At 34.1% G+C, this 15,417-nt stretch overlaps 1 protein-coding gene across 1 annotated transcript in view; it reads left to right on the forward strand.

The window, feature by feature from the left end:
* Window positions 1–15,417, forward strand: part of LOC121423469 (protein Red-like) — a 46,762-nt gene that overhangs the window by 2,337 nt on the left and 29,008 nt on the right. The window contains exons 2-15 of the mRNA XM_041618851.1: window positions 1,884–1,947; window positions 2,812–2,913; window positions 3,662–3,721; window positions 4,328–4,397; window positions 5,762–5,856; window positions 6,023–6,137; window positions 6,932–7,011; window positions 7,477–7,514; window positions 8,940–9,103; window positions 10,194–10,302; window positions 10,833–10,881; window positions 11,584–11,947; window positions 13,259–13,321; window positions 14,120–14,178. Of these exons, the coding sequence (XP_041474785.1) occupies window positions 1,884–1,947; window positions 2,812–2,913; window positions 3,662–3,721; window positions 4,328–4,397; window positions 5,762–5,856; window positions 6,023–6,137; window positions 6,932–7,011; window positions 7,477–7,514; window positions 8,940–9,103; window positions 10,194–10,302; window positions 10,833–10,881; window positions 11,584–11,947; window positions 13,259–13,321; window positions 14,120–14,178 (1,432 nt within the window). The remainder of the gene's footprint in view (window positions 1–1,883; window positions 1,948–2,811; window positions 2,914–3,661; window positions 3,722–4,327; window positions 4,398–5,761; window positions 5,857–6,022; window positions 6,138–6,931; window positions 7,012–7,476; window positions 7,515–8,939; window positions 9,104–10,193; window positions 10,303–10,832; window positions 10,882–11,583; window positions 11,948–13,258; window positions 13,322–14,119; window positions 14,179–15,417) is intronic.

Below are 15,417 nucleotides of genomic sequence, written 5' to 3' on the forward strand. Positions count from 1 at the left end.
TTATATGCATATCTTGGTTGGTATGCAAATGAGGAAACTGATGATGTCATCCACTCACTATTTCTTTTGTATTTCACTATGTGAAATATGAAATATTCTAATTTTTTCCTCATTGTCAAGTGAAACAATTAATTTCTCCCATAACATGTGGAAAGAGTAGGCCTATTGTTTAATGCTGTATTGTTCAGTCAAGTTGATGCTCATTTTCAAGTCTGTAAAAATTGAAATATTGTGTAATTCAAACAATAGAAAACAAAAAGAAATGGTGAGTGATGGACATCATCAACCGACTCATTTGCATGTCTCCGAGTTGTGCACATCACTGTTTTGTGAAAAATAAGGGAAACTTAAAGATGCCATAACTTTCCTATCTTACATCCGATTTTGATGAAATTTTCAGCATTATGCTTGTTTGATTTTTCTCTAAATATTAAAATCAACATTTTTCTTGGGTGGACTTGACCTTTAAGAATCATGATAAAATCAAAGAAATGGCTGTAAATAAGAAGAATGAAATCAGCTCAATTTTTGGCATTTCAGCAAAGTGAAAAAAAACTGGCAAACAGGAATTTAATTTTCCCATGGAAAACACATGGTGAAATAGCTATCTCAACACACACAAAAATAATGGTTTGCAATTTATCTCTCAATCTTTATTTTAAATGATCATATTGATCATATAAACTTGTCCTTAGTGTAAAAAAAAAAGCCCTAGAATTTTCTCTTTCTATACATCCCAAATATTAGTAAAAAATAAATTCCGATCTCATTTTTCTGGCAGGCTGAAATTCGTGAAAAATGTGTCATTTTTCCCTTGAAATCAGCCTGTTTAATGCAGACACTTTGCAGTGTGACTTCAGACACCCTTCTAGAATACATCTATCCATAATAACTAAATAAGTCTTAGAATTCACTGAGCTATGATTTTCCGTATTTCCTTTTCTATCATCTCCCTCCTATAGTTGTTGTAAATGCCCTGGATTACCAAGCCATACCTACTTGACTTCTATAATCCAAGTAATTAAAGAAACATATCACCTGTGCCTATTATTATTTAAAAAACAAACAAGACAATATTTGATTGCAAAAATAGTCAATGTGACTGCTTGCCAAATAGTAAATTACCCTGTAAGTTTTGAAACATCTATTACCTTTTTAATTAGTCCATACAAACAGCCATATCATGCATGTGCACACACGTGCATCAATCATACAGAAAAGTGCATTGCCTCAGAGGTAGTCAGAACTCAGCATTCCCAAAGCGTCTCCATGTGTCATTGTGTCGGCATCTATGTTAAAGCACTACCCCTCTTTTGATAACAATTATCATCCCCCCTTTCAAAATGGAATGACCAATGCTGGTAAAAAAAAATGAATATCACCCCCACCCAAATAATGGTGTCTCCTGGAAACAGCATTGGCCTTATTAATGTACACACAAGTGACAAGTATGACTCCTGAAGAAAAAAAAATAATGTAAAATCATTTTAACAGAGAAACTTAAGTTACTCAAACACACAGATCTATGCCATCAAACCTGTAATGTGAACTTCCCAAAGGTTTTCTTTACACAAATTGAAAAGTTACTATTTTCAGGCACATAGAAAATCTCATTGATATTTATGCCATTGTTTATTTGTTTGTTTTATTTTCACCATGCATTGTAAGAAATAAATTGACAATATAATGTTACATTGGTAATAATAATACACAGTAGGAACTAAATCATAAACAATTGCCTTTGCTATTCTTTAGAAATCAGTGTTGGACAGGTGCTGATGATTATATGTAAATCATTCTATGGTTTCAAATGTATGCTAAAGTAATTAATATATGTATATTTATGAAACAATTTCATTTCTCTTTACTCTTTCTTATTACAGATGAGTTTTCAAATCCCTTGCCGCCAAGCAACATGCGGCATGCTTCAACAGAGGATGATTCTGGGTAAGCATTAAACCCCTCAACCTTGCCCCTACATGAAGCCTGGCTTGTCTTGAGACTCACAATCTATCTGACCAAATGACTTTGATTACTTAATAATGTTTTGTGAATATATTTGAATAATTGATTCAATTCTTATTCTGACTCCCTCTTTCTGTTAATTCCCCCTCAGTATCCACATTTATTTGCTTACAGTATACTTGTTTTGTATTTCCACCTATGCAAATAGAGATTAATTTGAATAATATTTCTTCAGATAATTAAAGAAATTTTCATAGAATGTTATAGGACTTCGTGATATTGGATCTAAAATGGTTCCCCATATTCATCTCAGCATAATCTACATTTATGTTAAAGTCAATTCTTAAATACAGAAAGTTTACACTGAAATTGTCCTTTCTTTTCCCCTATGATCTTGACTTTGATAAATATCTGGGTTTTATTTTTTGAATTCATTGAATCATTATCATTTGAGGAAGTTTTGTTGTCTGAATTACATCAGTTAATACACCCTTTCATGCTTAATTTAAAATATGGTATTATACTATTTGGGACATGGCCATCTTTCTGTAGGTTACATAACATTTCTATGTATACATTACAAATGGAAAAAAAAAATGCCACATGAATTAGCCAAGAGTGGCCTGAGATTAATTTAAGTCCTGCCCTCTTGATAGAAAAGATACATGTAGCAAAAATTCCAAACCTAGTTTTGTCTTTTATTATAGTTTATTGTCATGATATTTCAAATTTGCAATATATTTGCGATATTGCGCACCAAATGCACATGATAAAAAAAATTGGCCTCATGTATATTTTGCTTGTTTTAACATTTCTCCATGTTGTGCTTGAATGTTTTTCATTTAGACTGACGAAGCTGTCTAATGATGACTTTCGTAAACTTTTGATGACTCCACGAGACACACCGGGTGAGGCTCCGCCTTCCTCCAGACCAACACAGCAGAAACCGTAAGTACAGGGCAGCGTTTCATGAAAACAAATAGTGAGTGACTATTGTTAACTACTAAAGACCCTTGCTTCTGATTGGCGGAGAGTGAATTCATTGATAATCACTGACAACGCCTTTTGTGAAATCATGCTTTCCAGGTTTGGCATCCACATGTAGGTTTGAAGGTCTGTTCACTTTGTCTATTTGGCCTTGAATTCTAGTTAATTTCCTTGTCGTTCAGACTAAATTGTGTATTTAATGCTTAATGTCAAAACAATGTAGCACCATATCCACTCTGGAATTATCAGGGCATATATTCGGAATAACTCCAAATGTTTGGGTAAAATTTTGTTTTAAAAATTGGTACGTGTGAGCAAGGTTTGTTCCATCTAGTATTTATCAGTTACTATGTATAGGAGCCTAATGAAAAATGAAATAATTGCAATTGATTACAGTAGTAGTTTAAAAATCACAGTCCACCACATGAACAAGTTGATTTGAATGAATCAAGAAACATCAAAATGGATGTGAAATAAGAAGGTTTTGGCATTTTTAAGCTAAACAGTGATATGCACATTTTGAGTGGTATGTGGGAGCTGATGACTTCACACTTCTACTTTATATGCATTTTCATTTTATTTCAGTGCATATGCATGTGATGATAAAGAAGCTCTTGAATAGATGACAATAAATAATATGATTGAAACTGTGTATGGTGTTGAGTTTGTATTGGTATGTAATTTATCAATTCATTTTGTTTGTTTTCAGGATTGTTAAGGATTATAATGAAGAAGACGATCCCAGGGCAAGAAGGCGCAAGAAAAAGAGGTGAGAATTGACTTGTTGAAAAATATTATTCATAACACTGCTTTTAGAGATTAAAGTGTGAGGTTTTTAAACATGAAAAATTGATCTTATTACTCTTACACTGAAAAGCAAATAACCTACATAATGTAATATTCTTTAAAAAAAATCTAATCAAAACCTAAAACCCCACTGTATCCCAATGTGTGTCTTCTATGAAATCAAGACTTTGGCACTTTATGATTGTTTCATGATGCACTTGCATTCTTGGTTGCCACTGTATAGGTAAAGGGACTCAGGAGATAATTTAATCACTATTTCCATCAAAGTTATCATGTCAAATTTACCATAATGGTAAATTCTTTATGAAAAGGTTCCCAGATCACCGCAGGGGTGATAGTTTGGTCCCATCACTGTAACCATCATGGAAAACATTGCACAGGGGATCAGGGCGATTTCACCGCTGACATGCTCAAAAGAGCCCTGGAAAAATCCACATGCACTGCAAAAGTGAAGCTTATCCATTGTATCAGATTTAGACAGTGGACCGTGAAAAGTAAAAATTATATTTTTAACCTGGTTACCATCAGTAATTATTTGTTTTATTCTTTGTTTTCTTGCTCATCACAGTTACTATGCAAAGCTCAAGAAGCAGGAGATGGAGAGGGAAGAAGAATTGGCAAAGAAATACAGAGACAGGGTAAGTTTACCGCTATACAGTAAAAATTAATCGCAAGTCCCAAACATGTGCTTCTGATTGGTTGAAAAGCAAGTTGCATTTGACTTTGAGAGTTGCATTTGATTGTAATTTTTTTGCAACGGTCTCTGATGGGTTTAGCAGAGTCTGATTTATGAATGATTTGCATTCATTTAAAAAAAACTACTAGATATTTGTTTTTGGAATGCTCGGTCATGAATCATGTCATCTGATATGCAAACATCTGTCCTCAATTATGAAGTTATTTTGAATAGAAATTTCTTCTTTGGTTTCTTCGATGGTAGGCAATCCAAATTTAATTTTGCTACTTAGGGGAGTGGAGAGGGGCAAAAATATATTTTCTGCCAGAATCAAGAAGGGAAATCTGTCATTAACTGTACTTAATATTTTGTTTGTAAGATTAAATGAGTCCTACAGGGTACTACATAAACATTAATTTTTAGATGCACTTGCCCTTTTAAATAGTTGGAATATACTTGCCCGAAAATCTATTTCACTTGCCTGAAAAAATCCTTGAAAAATAAGTTTTACTTTTTCAAGATAAAATATTACGGTTTTAGAAACCACTGACCTTTTTTTTCTCTCTTTGACATGAACTGATATACGTTCATGTATTTCTTTTTACAAAGTGATTTTATCTTGCCCGCCCTGACAAAATTTAGGTTCAGTATATCATATCGACCCTAATTTTGGTAATTCTACTGTGAAAATTTTGCTTGCCCAATTTGGTAAGTAGATTTGGTCTTCAAAATACTTGCCCGACTACAACTTTTACTTGCGCAATCGGGCAAGTACTTATGTAGCACCCTGGTCCTCTAAGTTTTCACTGATTAATTTTGTTTTATTTTGTGATTAGTAGAGAATTGCACAACATATGTTGTTGATGTATTAATTTTTGTTACAGATGTTGTGTGTATATCTTCATCTTGTTATGAACATTCTTAAATGATGTAATAAAATCAATTGAAAAAGACAATTTAAAACATTAAAGTGACATTCTACTTGTCGGAAAGGTGATGAAAATTTGTCTCATGTTTTCACATTTTCATATTTAGAGTCTACTCCAAAGGATTGCCCAATTGCCTTCACAATTCACATTCAAGCCATGATAAAAAAAAAGACTGGTTGACCAAAAATCTGTTGTTTAGTTCTAAATATTTTTTCATGTGTGCAGTTGATATGACTGTGAGCAGAATTATGTCAAGTTATTCTGTTGGATATTTCAATATATTCCCATTCTGCCTTCATGAAATCATCTACGTTGACATTTTTGGTTTTACATGGAGCCTTTGTCATTCAACATACATGTAGTTTTTAAAGTCTTTCCTATCCCCTTGATCTTGCAGGCTGCAGAAAGAAGAGATGGGAAAACGGATTATGATGAAACTGAAATCGTCAGCACAACAGCAAACTACAAGGCTGTAGCTCCTAATGCACCAGCGTGAGTATTACAAATACAGTATGTATTGCTGTATTTTAGTCTAATAACAATATGAAAATTTGCACAGATAATTTGCTATGTGCTCATAATGAAGAGATTTTGAGGAAATTTAGATATACAATAGCAGTGTGGCAAAAGTTAACACTTTTGTTGTTTTGATTTGCAGAGATTCTGCAGCATCTAATAGGCGTAAGCAGCTTATTGAGGAGAGTAAATATCTTGGTGGTGACATGGAACATACTCACTTGGTGAAAGGTCTGGATTATGCCCTGCTACATAAGGTATGTAAGAAGGAGAAGGAGATAGGAAAAAGAGTAGAAGGAGGAGGAAGTGTACAGGAGGGGGGGGGGTAGAATGAATAGGAGAAGGAAATGAAGGAAAAGAAGGACAAGAAAGGTTATGAGAAGACAAAGAAAGAGGAGGATAATGAGGAGGCAGAAGAGGAGAACATGAATGATAAAGAGATATAGAAAGAGTAAAAAGAAAAAAATGGAGAAGAGAAGGAGAGGCATGTGAGAAAAAGGGTGCCGATTAGAATTTAAAAAGATGAAGAGTAGGAGGAGAAGAATAAAAAGGAGAATGCAAACAAGGAGATAAAGAAGTATGGAAGAATAAGAAGAGGAGAAGGAGAAATAACAAATTAAATTCTGTGATATCTTGTTTCATCTTTGCAAACTTTAAAATAATGAAATTCCAATATTTCTCATTTTCTTGGTTATTTACATTATCTTGTGGAAGTACGTATATATTATATCATGATTTGTAAATGTGACTAATCAATTGTCATTTTGAAATTCAATTCTAATATTTATACATATAAACAAATTTGAAGTTGTGATGAAAAAAAAATCTTTATGAAGTTATTATGGCATTGATTGTATTGAATCAGTTCAGATGCAATCCAGATTATAACACACATTGTGAAAACTTTGAATGTAATTTCTTATCGATATGTGCAAAACTTGAGACAAAAAAACCCCAATGTCTTTTACTCCAATGATCTGGAGTATAATACAATAAGTATTTTTGTTGGCACTTAAAAGTGATTTAATTGACCTTTTAATCCTTTGTATAGGTTCGAGCTGAAATCAACAGCAAGGAGAGAGAAGTAGAAGATGTTCTGGAGAGCACTTACCAGAGTAAACCTAAAGAAGTGTAAGTGTTTAATGGGGTGTTCATAGGACAGAGTATACCTAAAGAACCTTAAGTGTAAAGGTGTTTCATAAAGCAGAGTAAGCCTAAAAAGGTTAAGTGTCAAGTGTGGTGTTCCATGAAGGAGAGTAAATCTAAAGAAGTGAAAGTTTTTACTGGGTGTTTCATAAAGCATAACAAATGTAAAGGGGTGTTAGTGTTTATTTGGGTGTTTCATAAATCAGGCAAAGGTTATTAAAAGAAGTGTGTTTACTGGAAGTAATTCATGATGCAGAGTGTACCTAAAGATGTGTAATTATTAACAAGGGTGTATCATAAAGCAGAGTAAACCTTGAGAAGTGTTAGTGTTTGGTGTATAAACATGCTCAGTCTTTGATGTGACAATTGAGGTATTAACTCCATATACAATGTAGGAAGCTAAAAGTTTCTCAACTAGATGTCACTTCATTGATTCTTTTTTTTTTTCAGGGATGCTGAAGAAAATATCCAGTTCAAAGGCAGAATGGGTGAGTTGAAGTAGCATGCTGTCAATCAGTAGTTATCGACGTACAATGTACTTGAGAGTGTGTGTTGACCAGAGATAAGTGGTTTGTGTTTGGATAGAAATTGAGAACCGAACATCCCAATCATCAATGAAACATTTTCTTAATTAAAAAAAAAGATTGTATGCATTTACTTTTCCTGAAGAAAAGCCGGAAATGTCTTGAAAACATTCAAAAGTTTTGAAAATGTTTTTTTTTTGGTGTGTTTTCTAGGATAGTATCTATCAAAGAATGTTTGGTATAAAAAGTTTGTAAGTTGGTGTTACTTGATTGTTAAAGATGGCTAAGTATTCTTGTCATTAAGCAGACAATGGACCTAGAATGTTAAGTCCTCTCATTTAGTCTTTCTGATGCAGGCATATATGTATGACTTCACAAAGTACATAATCTAGTATAAAACCTTCAGTAACAAGAGTAATACAAGTACAGAGTTATTGTGTCCTCTCAAATAAAAATAAAATCAAATAATTATTTGAATAAAGGGCCTTATAAAGTGCTGCTCACACATCATTCCATATTTGGGCTACTAAAACAATAATTCAATACCTCAGAATGATCAGCCTCGTTCATCCATTTCATTGTCCCCTTGGCAAAATAAATGAGATTTGATGGTTTCTTGAACTGTTCAAAATGCTATTATTATTCTTATACTTATCTTAATCTTATATCTTATCAACTGGCATGCATCACAGCAGACATGCCAACTGAGTATTTGTTCCTCTTTTTTTTTTGCTGTGAATACACCAATACCTTTTTTTGTATGATTTGTTACTTTTTAAACAAAATTTCCAATCATGGAGTATGTATTATACACAGTGCGTGACACTTGTGCCGGTCTGACGGTCCCAGACTGGTAAAAATCACTTTCAGGCCAGCAACTTGTTGCATGAAAAGAACAAGTAAATTCTTGCCCACAATCACATGTTTAAAAGGGTGAATTATCAAGTTTTCAAGTAGTCATTTCCCATGTTTTTTCACTGATCTCACTACAACAGGCTAGCGATTGCTAAATTGAAACAAATTTTTTTAAATACTCTTTTTTTGGGTCAAAAAAATACTTTTTCTTTCCTTCTAACAATACGTTTTTTTTTGGTAAAAGGTTGGCAGGCCTGTCTCAGTGTGTATATGTTTTGTTAATAAGGAAACCCACTCAAACTTGATTCTTGTGTTTACTCAGTATCAAATAAACTCTAATCACAAATCTATTTATTTGCATTATGCTGTACTCAACCCAGGTGAGGTGAATAGGTTCATGGTATTGATTTATTCTTTGAATGCTTTAGCTCCTATATGGCAGCTCATTAATAGCTGTATTATGTCAGTGGATCTATCAGTATTATCATTTTTTGTTCAATATATGAGAGACTTTATTTTTCTGGTAATCCACAGCAAGGAACATTTACCGTATAGTATTCAAGATGCAACAGCCTCAGCGTAACGAGTCCTTCCTTCCAGGTCGCATGGCTTACCAAGTTGATCTAGATGATGAGTTTGCTGAGACAGATATCCCAACCACATGCATGAGAAGCAAAGCTGACTGTCCAACTGTAGAAGTAAGTTAAGGGTTTTCCAAATTTTGTGTCAGTCAGTCCCATACTTCTGGCGCCCTTTTCCTACATTTTTACTTTTTCACCTGATTTAAGAAAGCATGAATGCTTGTAAGCAAGCAACAAGAGGACGGAGGGCTTAAGGTCTTCTCCGAGGGACCTGGACCTGGACCTGAGGAGTAATGCCTTACCAAAGGGCATTAGTTGACCAAGTGTGAATTGAACCTGGGTCACCGGAACCTGAACCACTACTCTACCGACTGAGCCAACAAACCTCCACTTAGATTACTTAAAACTTAAACCATGATGATACGCGAGCTTTACAAATTTTCATATTAAATGGAAACAAGAGACAGATAATTTCAGGAATGTCCCACGTGTTTGGGCTCCATTGTACACAATTTATGGTTCACTGCACAAGTTGATTAAATGCAGTGCTAATATTTTTACAATTATTTGTGAGTTCACAACTGTAAACATCGTAGTTTTTGATTACTTATCTTGGTTCTTTCCATTGATGCCTTGTGCCATCAACGAGTTATTATTTTTCAAGATAACATCAGATAAGTATTTGTTTTCTCCATGAAGAAACCGAGGAAATGATTTGACAAATTGGTCGTAAAAACATCAAAAGCATAGACTTATCAATACACAGTATAAACAAAATGTCAGTTGAAAGCTAAAAGAAAATACACTTACAGTGGAGGCAAGAAGCATGAACAAATATATACCTAGATAGGATATAAGAGATGGAGAGGAAAAATATATAGAGGGGGTTACAAGCAAGATGGGGCAGGATAATATGTAAAGGAAAGAGAGCAGTGTAAGAAATTTCACAGAAATCTACAGAAAGAAATAGTAACCTACATGGTATATCACATCATTATTATTGCATGATTGGAATTGAGTGGATTTTATCAGTACATCAAATTCAATTCCCTTAATTGCAATTTTAAAAAATCACCTTAACATTCCCATATCCCTTTTTTTGGTATCTCTATTTGAACTTCAGTGAATATTCCTGATGAAATATTTTTGAGGCTACTCTAATTATTGCCAAGTACTGTGTGTAATGTGGTTTTACTTTGCATTATAGTCACAAGCAACTCTGACTACCAATGACATTGTAATCAACAAGCTGACCCAGATTCTATCCTATCTTCGACAAGGCCAAAGAGGAAAGAAACTCAAGAAGAAGGAAAAAGGTCAGTTTTAATTTGTATTTTGACTTGCTTTATATTGTTTTGTTTTAACATATGTTATTGGCAACATTGATTTGATAATAAATAACATAAAATTGAATGCTTTTGATTGGTAGAAGCAGAATGATGATGCATTTATAAATTTGGTACGAAATAGAATTTGCATTGGATTTGTATATGAAATCAAGTTTTTGAACAATTCTGGGGGTTCTTTCATGCACTTACAAACCGTGGCCTAACTCTGGAACTGTGTAAATTTCTCAAAAGTTGTTTGAGACTTAACAGAAAAAAAATCAGGAAATATTGCAGCAAAATCTTTTTGCGATTTGGACTTATTAAGTACAATAGAGAATGACAACACGCGTGCATACGTCATGTTTGGCATCTATCAATAATATTTTGAACAAACTGACTTCGAATTGAATTTGCACACCATGATTTCTTATACATGTATTTATAGCTTTCACGTTTGGTGTATAAACATCCACTGTAATAAAAATGTTATCGTATTGAATGTATTTCATTATTTTTAGGCAAACTGAAAGATGAAAAGATGGATAAAGCACATGTTGGAGAAGATAAGTAAGTAATTGTGGAAATAAGTTAAATAAAAAATGAAGAATATATGTCAATTAAAAATGCCAGAATAGTTACACCTTGCTTAGGGATGTCACTCTCGTTTATCCTGTCAAATGTCACAAATTGGAGCACTGGGGTGCAATGGTGTTGCTGTTTGAGGTCAGATGGTTGGGTCAGAGATCATTTGAGGTCATGTTTTAGTTTACCTGCAGACACTCTTGTGAAATGTAACTTGGGATATATAACTGCTATTGTGGCCCCAAATGGGTTACTGATGCACTGGGGATACATGTATAGTTAGCCTTTTTCAGTCTCTCCCTATTTCAAGAAAAATGAGTTGTTGAAAGCTTTAACTCTATGGCTTATCACCAGAATTATTTTTTGTCTAATCTAACACATTGCTGTTTTGTTATCAAACTATTACCAATCCATTCATTTCCAATTCTTTGCTAAATATATGAGAGATTCAACTTTGTATAAAATAATGACAATGGTCAGATGTTCAACTCAGAAGGATGTAATTAAGAAATGGTAACCCTTGTATATAATTTTTTTCAAAATCTTTTCAATTGTGGTCTTGTCAGTGTTATCAGTATCACAAAAACCATAATAGTGTCTCTGCCCATGTTTTTCTAGCACACAGAGATAGGATAATTTTGATGGAAATTGTTTTTATTTTTCGTTGCTGATATTGTTTCCCATCAGTATCTTTGGTGATCTTGGAAGCTACCACCCATCTTACAACAAGCCTAAGGAACCTCCCAAACCCCGGGAGAAGGAGAAAGAAAGGGAGAGGGAGAGAGACAGGGGCCGTGACCGCGATAGGGAGCGGGACCGAGACCGACCCAACCGGGATTACGAAAGACCCCGAGAGAGCGACCGGGACCGACAGAACCGGGACTACGAGAGACCGAGAGAGAGCGAAAGGGACAGAGACCGTGACAGGAATAGAGATAGAGACAGGGATAGACAGAGGATGGATAGGGGCCGGGATTATAGGGACAGTGATCGGGACCGTGATCGCAGACCAAGGTCAAGTTATTTTGAGAAACCTAAGGAGGCTGATGAGGTAAGTATGACAGAACTCAATGGGTACTGTTTGATTGTGTTGTGTTCCATAAAATAATCACCTTTTTCATATGTCTGACTCCTAATTTTCTCCCTTTTTTTTTCTTAACCCTATCTAGGCCGGGAGGGTTCTCGGAGGCCCCCCCACGAATCGCGCAATATTTTCGCAGCGCGAAATTTTTTGACCGCGCCGCTCGCTGACTTTTTACTTTCGAGTCATGCCCAACTTTTGAGACCAATTTTGCGTCACCCGGGTACGTGGTTCTGAAATTACGCAACATTATGTAAGTGCATGTCAGACCGAAAATTGCTCAAAAACGTTATTTCGTGTACAAAGTCAATGCAAATTATATTTTCAACCTAAATTCATAAATGTATGATTATTTTTAGTTTTGCTGGTCTAAATGTATTTATTTTATGCTTTTTATGATCACAGAAGAGTCCCCAACAAAGTTCATTGAAAAAACAATGGAAAACAAAAGGTCAAAAAAACAAAGAAAAACATAAGAAATTGAAACAAAAAACAATATAATACATAAGAAAATTTTTTTCATGAACACTTGCTAAGAACACCACAAAGAGTTTCTATACCAAAAATTAGTACATTTGGAGCTTTATTTAGGGAGTTAAAGGAAAAAGTATGATTTCGCGTAAATCAGCATAATCACTTAATTAGCGATTCGCATGAAATAAATTACTATACAATCTTATAGATTATGTCCCAGGCAACCCGCATGGCAATTTTCGACGCGATTGTGCGGTCAACGACCGAGATCTTAAGGGGGGGGCCTGGGAAGGCCCCCCCCCGGCCATATGAACTCCCAAAATACCTTGGCCTAGATAGGGTTAAGCTTCATGAACTGTTCAAGCCATGATAATTAAAGAGAAACGCAAATTTTCAAATGAACTAAAATAGCAGACACAAGTCATTTCTGGAAGATTTCACATATAGGGGTTCGGATGGACATACTTTATGAAATTGCTTAAAAGTGAGAGGCTTGATTAGTTTTAAATTTTTTTGTGAAGGGCAAAAGCTGTTTTTATTTAATTATCTATATATTTAATGAATGTATATTCAATACCCTTTTCCCTTTTATACACTATTTTCTTTTGTTCAGATACAATGTGTATGTATTTTGTTGCTTTGAAACCTTGTAAGGAAATTTGTAATGCCAGCATTAATCATAGATTAGTGAAATTATCTTATATCTTGTAGGTATTTATAAAGTGCCATCTGTCTAGAAATAATCAATTCTGAAGTTCACAATTGATATTGATGAGATAATTAATTCTGCTGTACATGTTATTACAGGAATTTGACAAGCCTCCTTCTGCTGATAAACTCCTGCAAAGCATCAGTGAAAAGTTTGGAAAGGTGAGGACCGCTAGAAGGTCTTATGAAACAGTTTTTAGTCATTTGAGTAAAACAAAATACTCATATTTAAAAACATCAGTGCATGAGAGATATGTATCCGCTTTGTCATTATCTTTGAACCACTGATTAAAGCATGGTTCAACTGAACGCTGTTAAAATCTTTGGTAAAAGTTAAACAATGTGCATTATATGATTTGATATTCCGGTTTTACAAAAGTGTAGTGTCTGTTAGGTGTTTTAATTTGTTGATTCTTTGTGAAGATTGAATTTACTTCCCTTGATACTTGTATATAACAGTCTCTTAGTACTATTTATGTTTTTCTTCTAATTGATCCTTTAAACACTCCATGAGCTTTACAAATTTAATGATTGCAAAAAAAAGCAACAGATAAAAGGTATATTGTGGAATTTTCTGCACATTCTATGCTGAAGAAGTGAGTTTATAAAACAAAGAAAAGAGATAGATTTTCATTAAAAATCAAGTAATCCACTTAACACATTTTATATCAAATTATCCACTCTGTAAATGTTTTAGGATATGTGTGTTTGTATTATATGATATGGAACTGGAGCAGAGACAGACATTTTAATGGGATTATTCACTAAACTGACCCTTACAAGGCGAAATTGCTGGGGGGTGGGGGTTGGGAGGGACTCCCAGGGCCTCATTTATTTAGGCTTTACTACACCTTCCATGTCAACATTGCATTACTGGACTTTTTTTCATCAGATTCACTGTAATATGAATCGTTCATATTATCACTTTGTATAATTCCTTTTCTCTTTGTGTCTTTGCAGCCTCCACCAGAAAAAGAGGATGAATCTCGCTTCAGAGCCGGTTGGGAAAATGATGATAAATATCCTTTTGTAAATCACCAAAGTTGCAATTACATTATTCTAATGATTTATTTGGTATAAATCTTTTGCCAGAATTTGACCCATATTTTGATCTAGACAGTAAAACATTGCTGCCTGTTGGGGTACCAGTATCTGCAATCATTGCATATGTTTTCATTTATGGTAATTATTATTAATGTGTTTTTTATGCCTTGGTGGTTGTTCTCGTTATTATGTTTAGAGTTTTCCGTCTGTCCATCTCTGTTATCCTCCTTGCGAAAAGAGCCATTTGATGGATCAACTTTAAACTTGGTCAAGTATGCAGAATTGATGATGATCTGATTATTTGGGGGTATTAAGGTCAAAGGTTGCAGAGGTCTTTTCATACCCCCCAAATACCTCAAATTTAAAGCTGTATTTTTCTCAAATTACAGACCATTTAACAGAAAGTGCACAAGTCACTGCTCAGGAATTTACCTGAGGCACTATGTTACATTGCCAATGTGCACCTTACAGTACACTAGCATTTAAATTCATATCACAACACTTCCTTAGTGAATCCATATTGGTGCTTATATGACACCACATCTGAATCCGTTCACTTCAACCGTATGAACATTGTTCACCCTCCTGCTCAAAGCCATACACATATACACAGAGACTTTCACACTGTTACACAGACACCCATTATTGCACAAGCTTAAAATCTCCATTGTTGAACTTTAAAGGACAAGTCCACCCCAACAAAAACTTGATTTGAATAAAAGGAGAAAAATTCAACAGGCATAACACTGAAAATTTCATCAAAATCGGATGTAAAATGAGAAAGTTATGACATTTCAAAGTCTCGCTTCATTTCACAAAAACAGTTATATGAACGAGCCAGCTATCCAAATGAGAGAGTCAATGATGTCATTCACTCACTATTTCTTTTGTTTTTTATTGTTTGAAATATGAAATATTTTTATTTTCTCATCATTGTCATGTGAAATGAAGTTTCATTCCTCCCTGAACACGTGGAATTCAATTATTTTAACATTTTGTGCTTCAGGCAAGGAGGTCCTAATCGTCAAATTCGTAAAAATTGAAATATTGTATGATTCAAACAATAAAAAAACAAAAGAAATAGTGTGTGAGTGACATCATTGACTCTCTTATTTGGATGAAACTGGCTCGTTCATATAACTATTTTGTTAAAAATAAGCGAAACTTTTAAATGTCATAACTTTCTTATTTTACATCCGATTTTGATGAAATCT

The sequence above is a fragment of the Lytechinus variegatus genome, chromosome 1 (genome assembly GCF_018143015.1).
Source record: "Lytechinus variegatus isolate NC3 chromosome 1, Lvar_3.0, whole genome shotgun sequence".
In the NCBI taxonomy this organism is placed as follows: domain Eukaryota; kingdom Metazoa; phylum Echinodermata; class Echinoidea; order Temnopleuroida; family Toxopneustidae; genus Lytechinus; species Lytechinus variegatus.